The sequence below is a fragment of the Lineus longissimus genome, chromosome 18 (genome assembly GCF_910592395.1).
Source record: "Lineus longissimus chromosome 18, tnLinLong1.2, whole genome shotgun sequence".
Taxonomy (NCBI): domain Eukaryota; kingdom Metazoa; phylum Nemertea; class Pilidiophora; order Heteronemertea; family Lineidae; genus Lineus; species Lineus longissimus.
The window spans coordinates 11011428-11029698 of NC_088325.1; the positions used below are offsets into that span (position 1 = coordinate 11011428).

At 37.7% G+C, this 18271-nt stretch overlaps 1 protein-coding gene across 2 annotated transcripts; it reads left to right on the forward strand.

Moving 5' to 3' along the window:
* The first annotated feature begins 687 nt into the window (after nucleotides 1-687).
* Nucleotides 688-14563, forward strand: LOC135502504 (tetraspanin-18B-like). 2 transcript variants are annotated; one of them, XM_064795409.1, is made up of 8 exons: nucleotides 688-1169; nucleotides 9953-10024; nucleotides 10928-11188; nucleotides 11828-11902; nucleotides 12462-12575; nucleotides 13139-13381; nucleotides 13828-13911; nucleotides 14470-14563. In XM_064795409.1, the coding sequence occupies exons 2-8, from the start codon at nucleotides 9971-9973 to the stop codon at nucleotides 14539-14541; spliced, it is 903 nt and encodes a 300-aa protein (XP_064651479.1). In that variant the 5' UTR covers nucleotides 688-1169; nucleotides 9953-9970; the 3' UTR covers nucleotides 14542-14563. The 2 variants fall into 2 exon arrangements, with proteins under 2 accessions (XP_064651479.1, XP_064651480.1); XM_064795410.1 differs by lacking the exon at nucleotides 688-1169 and adding an exon at nucleotides 4680-4814.
* Nucleotides 14564-18271: the final 3708 nt, after the last annotated feature.

The following is an 18271-nucleotide window of genomic DNA, read 5'->3' on the forward strand; positions in this document are numbered from 1 at the left end:
TTATATTTATTTTCAGCGAAAAAAGGAACTACACTCATGCATTTTTGTGGCTGATGGAGTTAGTAAACATGATAAGAAGCGTCAACCACACTGTAAATAATTCACAATAGTACAATCGTACTTAAGCATAAATGGCAGCATTATAAACATGACAAAGCATTCGTGAACACCATACTTAACGATCGTCTACTTCGTAACTATTGTCATGACAACTATAGGAATGGGAAAAAAACATTTGGGGAAGTTTCACTAGTTTACAAATTGATTTATAGAGTTATTTGTCGATATTTGCTTTTGGATTGATTATCGAGGTATGATTGTTTTGAACCATTCCCTTTAGTCGTTAGAACTTGAGAGTAGAGGCCTTGAATTCGATTATGAGCTTTTCAAGGTGCTTTGATGCGTTTATTTGAACGGCTGGTGACATTGAAATAACGATGATACGCTAGATATGAATAGTCTAAATATCGAATGAGTTTAAACTCTTTACATTGCTGTCAGTGGTGCAGATTATCTAGTTATGCTGGTGGAAGCATGAGGCAAATGTGACTAATTTTCATGCTTGTATGATGCTTGGACATGTTGGAACACGTGGAATTTCTACCAAGTTTTTATAAATATGTTCCTATGTACTATGTATTCCATTGGATGCCTGCATTGGATATCAAATAGGTCCGAAGCGGGATCGAGGAAGCACAGCCAATCGGATGACTTCTCGTACCACGTGCCAAAGGTGTTCAAATCAAAATGGATGATTGTTAAAATACCTGCAAGGAGATTCAAACATCTGCATTGACTGTGCATTGTTGGTGGCAGTACTGTTCAAGTAGGACCCGTTTGCAATGAACTCTGTATGAACCCTTGTCATGTATGCATTTACATTTACATTATTCCCAAAAGCAGTAATGGAAGATTACAAAGCGATAATATGATTTAGCATGTTTTCTGGGTGTTACGCATCCAGATGCGAAAGCGGAATTGAGATATTCCAATAGGATGAAACAGGAACAATCGACAGCGAAAAAATACTTTTTTAAAACACTTTTCATGCATTGGACCAAGATAATCTAAAGCTATACAACGCTGGTTTTTGGATCTTTATTGCCATTGGCTATTCAGAGGCATGGCGATCTGGGTCTCAAGAAGTCCGACAGAAAGCCAAACGTAAGGTAAGTCTAAATTTATTTTCTTTTTGGTGACGAATATCTTTATAAGTTGACTCATCAATGCTATACAAATGGTACCAGTTGAACGATGGTAGTTTACTCGTGCCTCTCTCGTTATTTCGCTCCGTTACAGAAAAAATAAGCCCAGTTCAAATACACGATCTATTGTATTTTAAATTCCGCTCGCACCTAGGCCTAAATTCCCACTTTTCTACTGTTTTACCAAGGGCTATCAAAGCAAGTATTGATAACATTTACCCCCACGAGATAACTGCCATGGGTCAACTGGCCTAAATCGGCAAGAGCAAATATCCGTACATGTTTTTAAATGATCTGTATGGAACCTCGAGTGGGTTACAACCAACAAATGAAGTAGATCCAACCCAACATAATCGTATCATTCTGCTCAATGATTGTTAATAGACGATACCCTAGCTTTGACGAATTGAAACTTGTTCGTTGAATATCACCGTAAATCAAGACTACATGCTAGAGCACAATGACATCGCGATCATTGGACAACTTGGTGTCGCATTGTCCACCCACACTGGACATGCTGAAAAACGGCACTGAATGACCGCGTGCTAACTATCAAGATCGAATTAATTATTCAAAACCAAACTAGAATATACGGTTGCTGACACTGTACGCTTAGATTAAGTGCATTCAGTGCAGCTCATGAACTCACGACTCTTGTTGATCTTATTCATTTTCGAATGCAAGAGTTTTGTTTAAATATCAAAGCTTTAAACATTGAAGACAATTACACCAATATTCATTAACAGATACGGTCTTCAGCTTTGTCAATTGAACCGGAAGGAGATGTTGTGGGTGGGTTACTTGGAACATGTTTTTGAAAACTTTGACTCAAGAAAACCTGACAGATCGACATACACAAGTCATTACAAAATTATGTAGTTGTCTAAGGCATATTTGAGTAAAAGTATATTTGAAGTTGTCACTTGTAAAACTCTAAAGCATGATAATACCTCTAAAATAGCTAAAGTCCACTTACACCATTATGCTTCAACTAAAAGAAGACAGAAAATATTGTATAATAGACTATTGCAACAGACTTTCGAAAATCACACAAATGTTTTTTACCCTGCAGGACGTGGTAAAGGCCAAAAGAAACAAAAACATATTAGACTCAATAGGCGGAGGAAATCGAAGCATAACCAACATGTTTTCAAGCCTCAAGGCTCATGGAGAAAATTTTAAAAAAATCCTACACTTGAATTTGGCATTCACTCATTTTGAAGGAGTTGTAACTGATTTAGGATTTCAAATTCCTGACAAAATGGCGGTACCTATGGTCAAACCCTTAGGTGTCAACTATTATTGCAGCAACTGTCACTCGAAACGTTTTCATCAATAAGCTTACCTGACAAGTTTTAAAAACGAAACATAATCAGAGATAATTCAAAGTTCAATCGAAGTGTGCTACTCCAAGCAGATATACATGTATTAAAGCAATTATTTTGTTGTCCACATCGGTGTATCATCAGAAAGGTATTCCGGCAATGGAACACAAAACGGGCCTACGAATGCCGAATGTTCTGGTTTGTGACTTGAAGCAAAAACAAAACGAACATAATAATTTCCTGATAATTCGAAGTTTACATATCATAAAATAAAGTTATATTTGTGATAGGTATTGTATCACATGCGGCCTGCGTCATGAATTTAGCAGAATCTCACATTTTCTTTCCAAGGACATTGGGTTCCTTCCGGCCTTTCTTTTACTTATTCAGAGATAGGCGTCAACTACAGGACATTAGGACATTAATAAGATCAATAAACGACATTGGGAGATTTGTCATGTAATGTAAAAGGAAACTAGAGTCGACTTCTAAGCCAACGCTGCCAGAGGTCAGAGTGTCGCTCAGACAGATTGTGAAGTGACCTACCGGGAATGACCACAGGGATGACAGCCCACGGTCAAGAAACCGGGGGGAATTTTTTTAACAAGATTCTTATGTAATATCGTATTAAGCTTCATATTAATTTACAAATGCATTCTTTACCATCTGTAATGTTTTCTTGTAAAGCTCCAGTTTAAGATATTAGCTGAGAATCTTACACGAATACTGTAGAATCAAACATTCACATGTAGCTGTATATTATATTTACTAAGAATTGGAACATCATTATTTCTATTTAATACTAGTGCTACACAAGGTGCAGTGGCTAGCTGAAAATTATAACGAGTCATTCTTCATGCGTTACTTTCATGAGCATTTATTTGGTAATTGATAACTATGGTTTGCTAATTCAATTGTGGATGAAGAATTGTAGGATAATTTGTCATTGCAGAATGTTTGACGTACGGCTACTGATGGGACAGTGTAGTGACATGTCCAACAAGAATAAAATGTTAACCGTTAGTGTTAAAACGAATACATAATCGATGAGTTGGTTAGTGTAAGGCGAACACACTTTTGCACACCAGTGAAAATATCTCTAGAAGTATAGATTTAATTTTCCTGCAAACGGGATAAAAACTTTTCGCTTGAAGCAAAAACAAAAGCAAATCGGAAAATAATTCGATAAACAACAAAACACAAACGCTCAGACAGGAGATAATGTCGATCATTAATGCAACACATTATTGCCTTTTTTATAGTCTGAACTTTTAGGAAATAAGCCCCCCCCCCTCCTCCCTCAACCCTGTCTTTTCTTCGCTCAAAAAATAGGGTGTATAAATTATTATGACAAAAATAAAGATTCGTATTCAATATTCAATTAAGATATCGTGGACATGTGCAAGCACAATAATGACAACATTATTGCATAATTCTTACCTGAATTACTTTAAACCATAATCGTACAATAATCGCGGAAAAATTGTACTTTAAGAACATGATTGCATGACAAAGATTTAAAAATATACGATCTGAAAATACTAAAAGGTATGGCCAAGGACACATTTTGACCACATAATAAATGGATTATTGGGAAAATGCATACATTTCTTTTCTTTCTAAAAATCTGACTGATAAGAACGTCATGTTCAATTCGATATTGAATGTGTTGAAAAACTAAAAGAAAAGCAACCAGGCAAATTAAAAATGACGTCACAAATGTTTATCATGATATACACACGTGTCTGGATCATTGCTAACATGACAGAGAAGAAGAAGACATTCGCTAGAAAGTTCTATGAACATTCTAAAAAACATACAATGGGTCTTGGCTGACTGCTTTATAAAGATAAATATTAGATTTGTCGGCCTTAATCATATGTCACGTCACGTGGGCACCAAAGTAGCATGGGCCGAAAACATAGCCGTGCACAATTATGTACTGTATAGACAATGATTGCGCCTGCGTACTGGAATCGCTGCTTCCGATATGTCTGATTTAACATCGTCCCCAGACCAAAACGATACCTATAATTATGGGCATTGCGAATATAGTTAAGTAAATAGCGTATCGCTTTCGTGCGACGAGGTTGGATTGTTATTATTTTATCGGTCTGATCAAGTATGGTCGATGCTGGTCAATAATTTATCAGGTTTCTTGCCATTGGGTTGCTAGCCACGGATAAGAAATAATGGACACATTCGGTTATGGTGGACTAGACGTGTCGTTTTGGAATATCAACTGGTAGAGAACACAATATCTCGACAAATACGAATTTTTAGAGTTAAGAGTTGTTACAAATTCTTTTTGACTAGGTAAGTCTAACTCAAGTCTAAATGATATCATCAGAGGCTTAAGTTTCATCTTCTTATTACCATTGTGTTTAGCTGTACTTTCCGAAGTTCATAGGTTTCATATTCGAAACAAGAAGAGGTCGTCAAGAAAATAAAACAATATGTCGATTTACTAAGTGCTTACAGCTCTGGTACCTGAATATAGAAAGCTGATTTAGAATACGATTTAAGACTACTCTGTGACAAAAACGATTTATTCTCACCTACGACCCCCTAAACATAATATTATATTCTTGCTTTGTTTACAAAGTTTAAGCCAGTTGTTGCTGAGAACAATGCGTTTAATTTGCAGTTAGTTTCGTTTCCTTCCCTACATACTTTAAATATTGCGCAGTAATCATCACGCTTTTGTTTGTCAACCTTCAGTTGGCTGATATTATTTTGAAGGCAGCGTTATCTGCTCCAATACTAGATATAATTTGTTAATTTCTGATTGGTTATAAGGAAATTATGGCAATTTAGTGAAAACACTATACCCCCTTTTTGTTACTTTTTCATAATTCCAACTTTTGTGGAAAATGGTTAAATTTGGCCCTTTTTGGAAAAATCACGCAAGGCATCCAACCTGGCCAGGTGTGGGACACCATTCTCTCTCATATGTGGTCGATGCTTGTCTCTAACATAAAATGTTAAAAAAAACCTTATCCAGGCCTCTTTTTCTCTCTACCGTCCTGTAATATTCTTAAAAGAAATTATTCCGTATCATTTACATATTCATACAGAAAGAATGTGACAACACATTTTTTTGAATTATTTTTGCTAGCTTTCGACATAAACGTGTTTTCTTCTTGTCCCCTGAGTTATGTGTTAGAGTAGAAAGTTAATTGTCTCAAAAATACCATACAATCAGATGATAAGAGAAAGTTCAAATACTGCAAAGGCAACCAAGAAAATCATTCCGTCAAACGACCGACGCCATGACAACCTTCATTACGTAGGCATTATATCAATAGATGAACATAACAAAAAATGAAAGTCAGCTAATTACGGCCAACGATTGTTACACAATGACTGACGCCAATGTTATCTATCAATAACACTTCCGATGGCAATATCATAGCATTATGTAGGATTCAGAAGGGCTCATTTTGGGAGCAGTGATTTGGGTCTTGCAACCATAATCACTTTAAGGCTGGCAAAAGATCTATTTCGCATTAGAAATTGAATTTGCATGTTTATTACATCACCGCTTGAGACCTGGTGATTTGCTGCAGTCGCGACCGACTTCACCTCTGCTGTGAAGTTGTAGCACATTTGGCCACCAGCGTTGGACAGGTTGTTTGAGGATCCACCTACTGTGCAAATGGGTAGATGGAGCTCACCAGCTGTGGCAATGATGGCAACTCCAAAACACAAGCCCGGGCTGAATGCTGCTCGGTTAGCTGTAGCGGCAGGCCAACTAGGAGATGGAAACTCCGAAGAACAAAACTCGGACAGAGGCTGCTCAATTAGCCATGGACGACAATATGCGTCGAGAAGGAAACTCTGAACCTTAACGTTACCACGACCGAAAGTCGGAAGCACCCAGCCTCGATCTAAATGTCAAATCGGGAGTCTATGCATGATACGATAATAGTATCCTCTTCAAATGGCTACGTAACCATTGCCTTCGCTTCGTATTATTCGCTTTTGTCATACCGCATAGTGTAATGACATTGCATAACAATCTTTCGTATCAGGACCGTGCAGAATGGTAGCTGGTTAATGGACTGATTAGGAATGGAAGATGTAGGCGGATTGATTGACCTGGCACATTTCGCACATTGATGTCCTAGCTGAAGGGGGGGGGGGGTCCTGTCCTGTTGCCATCAACTGCCATGTCTATCAGTTTCATTTTATATTTAACTCGTGTTACTGAAACTCAATGAACTGTGCACTGCTGGTGGTCTTAATAGGAGATGGGTGTCATTAATAGGGACGTTGAATGGGGGGGGGGGGGGCATAAATCCGATATATCGTTTTATTTGGGATACGGCATTTTGATAAAAGCGAATCAGAACACTGCTTAGACCGGTCAAAGTGAGGTTTCTTTTCAGTTACCCTTCTAAGAGTAACAAACGTTAATTAACCAAACAAACAATGATTACAATTCAAGATTTGTAATTACTAATATGCTATTTACGTCTAACTTACGAAGTAAAAGACACTTACTCATCCTCTCACTTCTCAAGGAAATATAGAACAAGTCTTGTTCTACATTTCCTTGTTCTACATTTCCCATATCTTAGATATATACCCATTTTTGCTAAAAGCACTATTCGCTATATTCTCATGTTATATTTATACATCAAATAAGTGTCATTGATATCTTAATTGTATCTTATGGTGTTTTCTTTGTACAATCTTAAAATGGCCTAAAGTATAATGTACAATCGAATGTATTCCTTTTATAAAAATCGTCACTGTTAAAGTAAAGTTGGCGTGTCAAAACTTGAACACACCGAAACGAATATCTGTGTACAGATTTGTTTATCTATAAGCTGTGAAAGATCTATGTGTGTATTTTGCTACAACTTCGGAAAATGTTGTACTTCATGAAAATGACTGAGACGTTCTGATCTTTTGGATGAGATATTGATGGAGCAGTAGAAATCGCCAATCTAAATTAAAATTCGGCACGACGAAACGTACATGTATCAAAAAAGGTTTAGGATATCGGATGACGTAGTGTTTGGCTAAGCATTTATCCGACAGTGTAGAAAGTTCGGATACTTCCAGTACAAAAAAGCCATATTGGGTTATCTACGATATTGAAAAAAGGAATTAATCAACAAAACAAAACGTGTTTATATGAAGAGAAAAAAAACAAATTGAGCAAAACAAAGAGATCCATGGTACGAGTATTCAATTGAAATCCAATAAAACAGCATTAGTATACTCATAGTTTTTTTTGTAATTTTGATGATAATTAATTGATTTTCAACAAAATTGACTGCCAGTGCGATATTGAAATTCTTGATTTCAAAAAAAGTTGGAAAGTGCTTGATCTAGGTTAGCTTTTACGAGGGTCGGTGTTGTTTCGGGAGTGGTGGTCGCGATGCGGGGGTTGGGAACACATGATACATTGCACTGTCAAACAGGTATTTGGGGAAGTCACGGAATGCAGGATGTGATACACGTATGGCAGATCTCGAATGTATATAAAAGAGAATGCACATTGTTCAAATTTGGTGGTTGTGCTTGAAGAAAGGGAAAGACACATAGCTGGGATGGGCTTAAAGGACAGTTCTTGGGACGTTGTAGAATAGTTACACTTACGCAAGCATCGGAAATGATTGCACCCAATGATCATGCCATTATTCTGATTTAATATCCTTTGAGGTATTAGCTTGAGTTGCACGCGTTAGATATATAGTTTTGTGTAAAATGTCATGTATATTTGGTTAATCAGTTGGATCAGGTAATCCCCTGGCATTGTTCTTTAACAATAGTCATGAACGCCTACCTCTAAAATAACATCAATACTTGCTATGACCTTCGATTAAAGTTGCTAAAACTTGTGTTAGTTCCCGGTGATGACATGTGTGTGAGGAAGAAAAAGCAGGGATGCTACAGTGTTGAAGTTTATAAAAGGAGCGGTGAACATAGTGAGGTGCTGATGAAAAATTTGTTGGCGCTGACTTAGTTTCTAGGTCGAAAGTCCGGATGAGGTTCTTACAGCAATGTACAATATGCTTAGTAACGATCGTATTCAATCTGTTATACATAAAATATCACAAATCTTTACAATGATTCTTGTAAGATTATTAGTTAATATCTAAATTAGGAACCTTACAGAAATCTCGTAAAGAATGCAGATCTACATGAAAACTAAATATTATCAGATAAGAATAGTGCAAGATATCCGTATTTTTGATCGGCTCATGTTGATAACCTTGTCTGAGAATCAGCTGGAATACAGTCACACATTTGGACATCACGGCATGTCAATATAATCTAAATTCAATGCGCATTTATGTTGGTTATCCGACACCATCTGATATTCTAGATATTCGAAATTTAAAAAACCTTGTATGCGTTGCGATTATCAAAATAGTAGATTTGTATGTTTTTCCAAATGTTATTCTTCCATTTCTTCGGACAACACCTGCAGGGTCTAGGTCAAATTGTATTGATACTGGCGATGTAGCTCTGAGCTATGCAAGTATTGCAAAACAAAATGTTATTTCTATCCTGGGGAGACAGTCATCATTCGTATGACGTTTTCTGGACAATTCGTGATTTACAATTCTTAGCCAAACCGGTGTCTCACGAAGTTTCCACACCTTACTGAGAAATATGAAGATACTTGTTTATATAAGTAAGAAACACAAAATATGCAGGCTACAACTTTATCGCAGATTATAGCATGTGGTTAAGCCATTAACCTCCAAATGATAGTAAGCACGGATGTGACAACCTTGACTTCCTAGTTTTTGTGATTGTGTCCAAAGAGGGGCTATGAGGACAAGCACTTTATCCAACAAACTAAATCGCAAGCAGTTACAGGAATCAATACCAAATACACACTGTGCTTCCAGATGCAATGCATGGGTGTCCATGCATTATTAAACAAGCACGCAATTATATAGGTAATGGAATAACTATGTGCACATAAACCGTTTCCTAATGACCGGTGAACCTGCGTTATTGAACGAGAAACAACTTTAACCTAAAGTTGCAAAAGTAATAGTTACTTTAAATACTTGAGCGATTATATATAGGGACATTGTTTCACTCTCCTAATGCTCTGCTCCTTAAATGAAGTTTTCTATACTGAGCAGTATACTTTCCTCAGGATGTGAAATAATCGTGTCGACCTTTGCATGTAAGATCAGAATGTTTCGTTGTTACTACATTGGAACACGTGGTATATGTTTTGGATTTGTCAAATCTGCATGCAAAAACGGTGATAATGATACCATTGTTCTTCGGTGTGTTCGAGTAGCTCTATATAGATCCGATTGATTTTCACGACACAAAGATTAGCAAAGTGAATAGTTGATAAGGATATGTGTTATATATTTATTTCCTTTCCTAACTGAGACATATTCGGATGTTATAAAAATCATTGCTTTCTTTTTTCAGGCCATTTCTCGTTGAAGAATGGCATCTTGTGCGGTAACATGCACTCTCATATTCCTACAGACGATATTCGGGGTAAGTCAACTTTCATTCGACAGAGAAAAGTTGGTTTCATTGTGCCTATTAAGTTGTTAGCGTCATCATACTATGCTCAGATAGTGTCATTATCAATTAACCTCAAAGTATCATAGCTCACCTCGCTTTCGCGCGACTACCGAGAGCTCCTCATATCGCACAATGAAACGTGTCGAGCGTGTAGGCCAATTTCCCGCAGACCTATTAGCTATAAACAGTGAAATACCGATTATCAATACAATACCATATACAATGTAGCAATAATATTGGTTTTGTCAAATGAACATTGCTTTAGTGCATTATTTTCCAAGATATTGAACAACTAAAACCTTTGTTATTTTCAAAAAGCCTGTCGGAAAAACTCTATTTATTGCAATGGTTAGATGAATTAGCCTTCAGCTAAATCACACGATCACTACTCCGATTTTCACTGTTTTTTTGAATGTTTAATTCATCGATAGATTGAAGAGAGGTTTATTAAACTGTAAATAATAGATACGTAAAGATGCTGGTTAGATAATTTCGATAATAACCCTTTACTTATAAAATGTCGACAGATGATGATGCGGAAGTGCACTTGAGGGCAGATGATACAAATGAGATGAAAGAATCTGAATGGCAAAATTGACTCTCTCTGGAGTCTAAGCTAGCCAACTGAGCAAGAATTAGCCCCATTTTTGCAGCCCTCTTTTCCGAATATTTAACAAATTAAAAAAAAATCAATTGAAATAAGGGAAGCATGTGTATGCGATGGTAAACGCGCATGATGAAATATTAGGTTTGTGCAGAGTCGTTCAATGATCGTAAGGCGAAAAAAGCCTCCGAATCTTAAATTTCCTCCGATGACGACGTAGGCTTGTGGTTGCCTGTTGCTATATATCCTCTCTTTACCTTTCTTTACAGTTAGTGGGGTTCATATTCCTTGGACTTGGCCTCTTCGTGAGGTTCTTTGCGGACTCAATATGGCTGATGGCAAAGCCATTCGTCGACCAGGCCCTCGCAATTCTAGGACAGTCCGCAAAAGATGGTCTAAATAGCGACGATCTCCTGGACATCTTGAAGCAGATTGCAGTACCTCTTATTGTAATAGGAGCCATTTTGTTCCTCCTCAGTATTCTAGGATGTTGTGGTACTTGTTGTAGAATCAGGACTGCGCTCCTTGTGGTAAGTTAATAGCGGGAGCTACTGCACAGAAAAGGGGGTGGGTCAAGTCAACGGTTTTTTTATGAATCCAATACCAAATGCTGTATTGTAGAATCTTTAAAACTGGTTATCAACCATATGCATTTGGCGAGAGAGTTTTGGTCATTTTTCTCCAAATGCTGTCATTGTAACTAACACCTTGTGTTATAAGAATAGCGACAATATTGGCATATTAGTTTGTAATTATGTAACATCATGACACAGGAGCTGGAAGGAAGTGGCATTCATTTCCTCAGCCAACAAATGTTACATAATGCAGATACACAGGATGACTGACACAACATGCGTTATATAGGCCAGGAAATACAAAGTATCAGGTAGAATGGGTAATTGTAGCCCCAGTTTAATTGTAGCCCCTGCCTATGATATTGATTAATATCCCCATGCATCAAACAATGCAGGGACTACAAATAAACCGGGGCTACAATTACCCCATTCTACCCTATACATTTATCATTCACAAACAGAGTGCAGTGTCTGCGACACAGCATTAACAGGTAATGGCTAAGGAAAGGATATATCCAATTAACAATAATTCAAACACAACATTAATTTTATGTTTTTGATTAATTGATATAGTTTTACTTCTTTTATTTTCAGTATGGTATTATCCTCCTGCTTATCCTATCATGCCAAATCATTGCAAGTATTGTGATCGGAGTCGATTGGCCGAAGGTAAGACAAGTTCAAAGCCAGGCGATCCAGTTTTATTGAGTATTCTTAAACGCCGTTCCGATAACTCTTCGATAAGAGAGTAGAACATTGGGAATTCGGGCATTGGTGCGAGCAGGTATTGTTTGTAGACTTCTTCTTCTCTTGTTCTTCTGCGTTCGAAATGTTGGAGAGGACTTCTTTTGACAGTCCATGCGTTTTCGGTCCCAGAGAGTTTCACCGAAGCCCCAGAGCTTTGTTGCTCGGGTGGTGTCCTTTGGCCAGTATGTCACTATATTCTTCACAGGGGAGCAGGTCTGAAGCACATGAGCTAGAGTCCAGTCTCTGAGCTCCATATTCACATCGAGAAGATTCTCGTAAGCCTATTTTGTGAAGGTGTTTTCTGAGTCTGCAGGGTCCTGTGCGAAGGCGGTAGATTTTTGCATGTTGCTGCCTGCCTAGCTTAGTGATAATTCTAATGTCCGGGGGTGGTTACCCTCTAAAAAACAACCCAAATAACTATAGTCAATGATATTAAGTTTGAACATGGCGCATTTTAAATTAATTCATTTGTCTTTTCCAGTATCGAGGTATGGCTGTTGTGCACACAGTAAACCTTCTAAAAACTGAATATACTGGTGTAAGCCCCAACAACACCAACCTGGTCACGATGTTCCTAAATTTTGCGTTCATGCAGGTAGGTCAAGATCATAACATGCTTTTTGGTCAATTTGTTTTTGTTATTGCCATTTAACAGAATTCGACTGGCTACGTAGAGTCATTTGGGTTTCTCTATCACTTTCTTACTGATGAAAATTTTCAAAAATGTCGTCTAAGAGTAGAGCAGGGTGTAAATAGGTCGTACGTAAAGAGGAGGGTCAATAAGTTTCGAGAGCAGGATGTTAATTCAAGAGGGGTTTTCACTGACATTTTGGTAATGCTCTTACTCTATAGAATGATATAAATTTCCTGATGTGTCTAAAATGATCCAACATTTTTTGGCAGATTGTACGTAGCCTTTTGAAAAAGAGATATATATAAAAGATTATGACTTTTTTTGCTTTCTAAAATCAAATGGTCGTTTTTAGTTGTGAAACCAGCCAACTATCAAATGTGTAAATATCGGACATGTGGAGTAACCATATGCGCAGCAGTATTGATTTTGAAGACACATCCGCAAGGCACACCCGTTTGTTGTTTAAGGACGATTCACTTGCCTCTTTTTTATTACATTAATGTTCCGTCGATTTTCCATTTCAGTTCGAATGCTGTGGTATTAATTCCTACAAGGACATGTTGCTAGCTCAGAATTGGACCGGTCGCGCTTTAGACGGGACAGTCTACACAGTCCCGGGCAATCCTTCCGCCATGACGAATGCACTTGGACAGATGCAAGTCCCTCCAACCTGCTGCAAGAGTCGATACCCCTTTCCGCAATTCGACCCATATGACTTGGAGACCTGCCTTCTCAATCCGGACAGCAAGAGCGCGTACACCGAGAAGGTACGACCATTAGACCAGTATAAAAGACATATACCAGAATAAAGGATTGATTTAGGATACCAGAGTGTCTGGGGGACAACTGAGCTATTATGCTATGTTAACCCCTGATGTATTGCCCCTCGTGGTCTCTATATCATCACACGAGTCCTATCTTAATCCACCCTATAATAGAGACGAACATGTTTTCCCATTGAGGGGGGGAGCATTTTAGGCTGCTTTGACGCTACATTATTCCCTTCTCACCTGCGCTCATCTCGACTTGGTAAACGATGCTTGTTTGGTGAGTTTTCACGATCCTGTTCGAGCACCGCTCATCCAAAAACGATACTCGTTTCCGTTAACATTATTGGAACAGTAAAAAGGTTTTCGCAGTTGCGACCAAGATCAAACAAGAAAAAGTACTTTCGTCAATTGGCCGTCTTCATTCACATTATTCGCAATTTCAGGGATGCTTTAGCGCGATTGACGATCTTTTGGCAGAAAACCAGCTTTATGCAATTATAGCAGTGTCATTGATATTCGTGTTACAGGTGAGTTGTGTACTTATGTACGTATGTGTGTCTCCCTGTGAATATATCTATCTTTATCTTATAATATTAAATAATTTTTTAGAATAACGACGTTGTATATAAATCGGCGTGGTTAAATAACACATCTTATTCAAGTCTAGTCCTTGCCAATGCCTAAAATGACTCATGCACAGCCTGGTGTGACGTGTAACGTGTTTGAGTCGTTCCACATTATTGTTTTGGAAGCTGAAAAACTGGTTGACATTTGTTTTCCGTATTCCCACTTTTGGAAACTGATGATCTAAAATGCTGTCTACTGTATGGACACTGAAATGTTGGGAACCACTACAGATGTTACATTGGAACTAGCTTTATTGACTGTCGTTTCGTTACTGCCGACACATGTCTTTGTTTTTAGAGAGAAAAGCCTTCGATCTGCTTAGAGAATGGATCAATGTGTAATTGTTCTGGCTTGCTTCGACTATTACTAGATCTATCACGAAGAAAGATATTTCGAAGTCATAAGAAAATACCACTTTACAACAGCATCTGTGTAATATAAAAGTTTTATCTTTTCAGCTGATCATCATAATCTTGGTCTTCTGTCTGCGGAAATGCTTAGCAGATGACAAAAAGGTTGGACCTATGTAGTGAAGATATGCACAGAAAGCAATTCCATCGGGGCTGGGGGGGGGGGGGGGGTCTGCGGTGCAGCGTTGATGTATGTATTAAAAAAACAAAGCTTGGAATTGAAATGAAAGCAGGAGAGACGGCATAAAGAACCACAATTACAAAACGAAAAGTATTTTTTTCTATAACTACGTCGAGCCCGAAATGACGATTTTGTGGCCCCAAAGGATATCAGTATGTCAGTTTTCGAGCTTGACGGGTCGCAATAACCCAGCGAGGGTGTTGATATTGAGGCTAGTATTAAGATAATTGTTATGTGGCGAGTAAAATCAACGGAAACACGACATCTTGAGAACTGCAACACCGTACAGTGAGAGCGATACACGCCACACTCCCGCGTCTGACAATGGGTCAAGTACAAGGACATCAGAGAAAAAATAATTCTTTACAGTATTGCGAATCTTGCGCATTGGCTTGATCAGTTGCAAAGGACAAGATTTTTTTTAAATATTTGACAAAGATGTATTCATTTCACTCTGCCGAGTGATTCACAAAATGCGCTTAGAATTGCATGCGCACGTCGTCCGAATTAGGACCAGCACATTGCTGCATTCACGCACTCATATCTATTCAAACACTTGTGCGCGTGCACATCAAAGTACTGGCGTACGTGTAATAGTTATGATCTTCCAAAGTTATATGTATTTAATCTCCGATGCTTAATCTTTTACGTGATGCATTTTACCAGTTTTTTTGTGGCATCATGACTTGTCCATGGCTATAAGCGATCTTAGGGTGTTTCTTCAGTTACGAGACGTCCTCTATAGCGATCTTAGGGTGTTACTTCATATACGAGGCGTCCTCGTGTAAACTGTTGAGCCAGCATCCGTAATCTGACTCGACAATAAAAGGGACAGGTAAGTGTGCCACTAGCATTATACTCGACATAATATACAAGTTGCGATTGTTTCAAGGAGCGTGTTCTTTCAGAATGTATTATCCAAATTATCGGACTGAATATAGATATAGTGGACATGTGTTACTCTAAAAGGAATCTTATTCAATTCTTGGCCACATGATGATAATGCGCGCGTTGTTTCTATAATGGTATCCAAGCATTTAGCGTCTTCACGCACATTTTAAAACCATAATAAATACGCCACCCAAACTAAACAAAAAATGTTAAATACGCCATCTGAAACTAAACAATAAATGTTGAAGCAAAATGAACTGTCACTGTTTTTTGGGTTTTTTTAACTTGATTTAGATCAAGTGTCGATAATTTTATGTGACTGACCTCTTATTTTTAAATTGTATTGAGTAAGATAGCTGCATCTTGAGTATTATATCGTCATTTGTTGTATATTCATGTTTGCATATAAATTGTACATACTGCCAGACTGCATAACGTATGATGAGCTATACCCTGCATATAAGACTCTGTATTATTCTTTAGAGAATACCCCATACGCGAAAAATGGAAAATGCGGCAAATTCTTTCCCTCCCTGGTCACAATACAAATACTATTCCCTCGAAAAATATGAATTAGTAAGATGTCTCAGTGCTGCAACCTTGAACATACATGCGTCTCGGCAACTGCATGCGCATGCGTTAATGTATTATTCCCGCCATTTGGGCTAAAACAAACCTGTATTGATGCAACGAATTTATCCAGAGGACAGTGCTGATCATAATGTGCAATATATTGTGTTAATAATGGTGTATTTTATCGTTTTACCGTGTTTAGTTATGCAGTGCGTCCACTTTTTCTCTAAGACATTAATTTGTCTGATCATTGTACATTTTGTCTTCTTAAATATCGAAACGTTAGCTTCGAGAGGCTTACAAGTTACTATGCTACATTGATGAGAAGACCATAGTATTACATACATGTATTTCAGCTATGTTCGTCATATAGCCACTTTTGGAGGTTACTGATGATAAAGATGACCTTTTACCTGTACATGTACTTCCTGTATCACAATTGTAATTACAGTAATTGAGGAGTCTCATTAATACTCTCAGCGTCTGTTCGCATTCTTTGGTTGGCACTCTTTTCTCTCCTGCATGTCTTTTTTTATGTTTCAACATAAGAAACAGTAAAACAATATGAAAATTACCTTTTTTAATACTAAAGGTGCATGTAGTTTTCAGTACACGCCACCCGATAAGTGTATAGTGTTAGTGATATTCTCCTACATTATACAACTTCTATAAACATACATATACATTGTACCTCTCAATTTGGAAACAAATTGGATCCCACGACAATTTTTAAAAAATGCATACCGTTTTAGTTCTTCCGATCCCGATATTTGGTCACCGATGGTGCAATTTAGGTTATCATGTGATTTGTTTTATTTTAAGATGTCAGCATGTGATTCAACATTAGAGGCGATAAACATGATAACATTGTAAATTCTTTCATGATATCAACCTATTGGGCATTTTTTACCTTCACTACCAATCACTATTCTCCAATTGTCCAGACGTGATGCTGCTCTTACCCTGTGGGACAGCTTTCATCTTGACAGTATAATCTGCATTTATTTAAAAAGGGGCCGCGCTGTCATGGTATTGTATAACAATGTACTTAGTTATGTTTATGCGCACATTTTCTTATATCATGTTTACGAAAAGTTAACCCGATGCAAATAAAAGCCATTGGTTTCACTGAACGTCATTTTTGAGGGAACGCAATGTTTTGGCTGTGACTTTAATGTTATTTTTAGCATCAAAAGTGAGGGCATGTACATGATAATTGATTGAATCCTGCGGGTTTCGACCTTGGAGTGATACAATTGTACCATTCTTGTTCAATATGGCTTTTGGAGGCTTGTGGAGCATAACTCTTGATATATTCGTGCAATGTTCCAGTAAACGTGTTGCAGGCCGTCACTACGTTTTCATTGGTGGGGTTGTATCATGATGGCGCAGATGTATTCATTTTCGCAGCCCTTGAACTCATCGAAAACTCGTAAAATTATTCAATCTATCGGAGGATTAAGAGCAGATACTGATATGCACATCCCCGGGGTGAGAAAAAAATACAACCTTCAATAATGTTTGCAAAATTCGTTGACATATATATCTATATATATTCAGCTTAAACACCAAGTTTCGTGCACATTTACATAAGCATTCTTCAATTGCCTTCTTGTACTTTTAAGTACATGTGCCCACAGTGGAATCATTTTGTTCGTAGATTATACCGGCATTGGTTTTAATTTAAAAGCAACGGGCCTTAAATGGGACAGTATTTATTGTGACTCGTTGATCAGGTTTAATTAAACATTTGAATATCTAGCAATCGCTAGAAACGAATCTATGTTCGTTTTACAGGGTGGCCCAGAAAACGTTTCCCTTGCACAATATAATTCTATTGTGTAGCAATTGAGTGAGGGAAGGTTTCCTGGGCCACACTGTAGAGTAACATAACACAGTTTTTCAGCTCGAAAGACAAGGGCCTCTTGAACGTGTCGGCAGAAAACATTTTGTCTTTTTCCGAAAGACAATTGCAGTTGAAGCACTGATCTAGTACCGCTACTGAAATTGCACTTTCCTTTTTGATAGTTTAGAGAGAATCGAGAAAAACTTTTAATTCCTGGATAAGGGTAGGTGACGGTTTTGTATCACAACCAGTGTTAACCTGATCCATTGCCTCCAATATTAGAACCCTCGCCTAACCTTTCAAAGTATAACAGACAAAGCAAAATATGGACTTGTGCATATCTAAGGTCAATAGCTGGA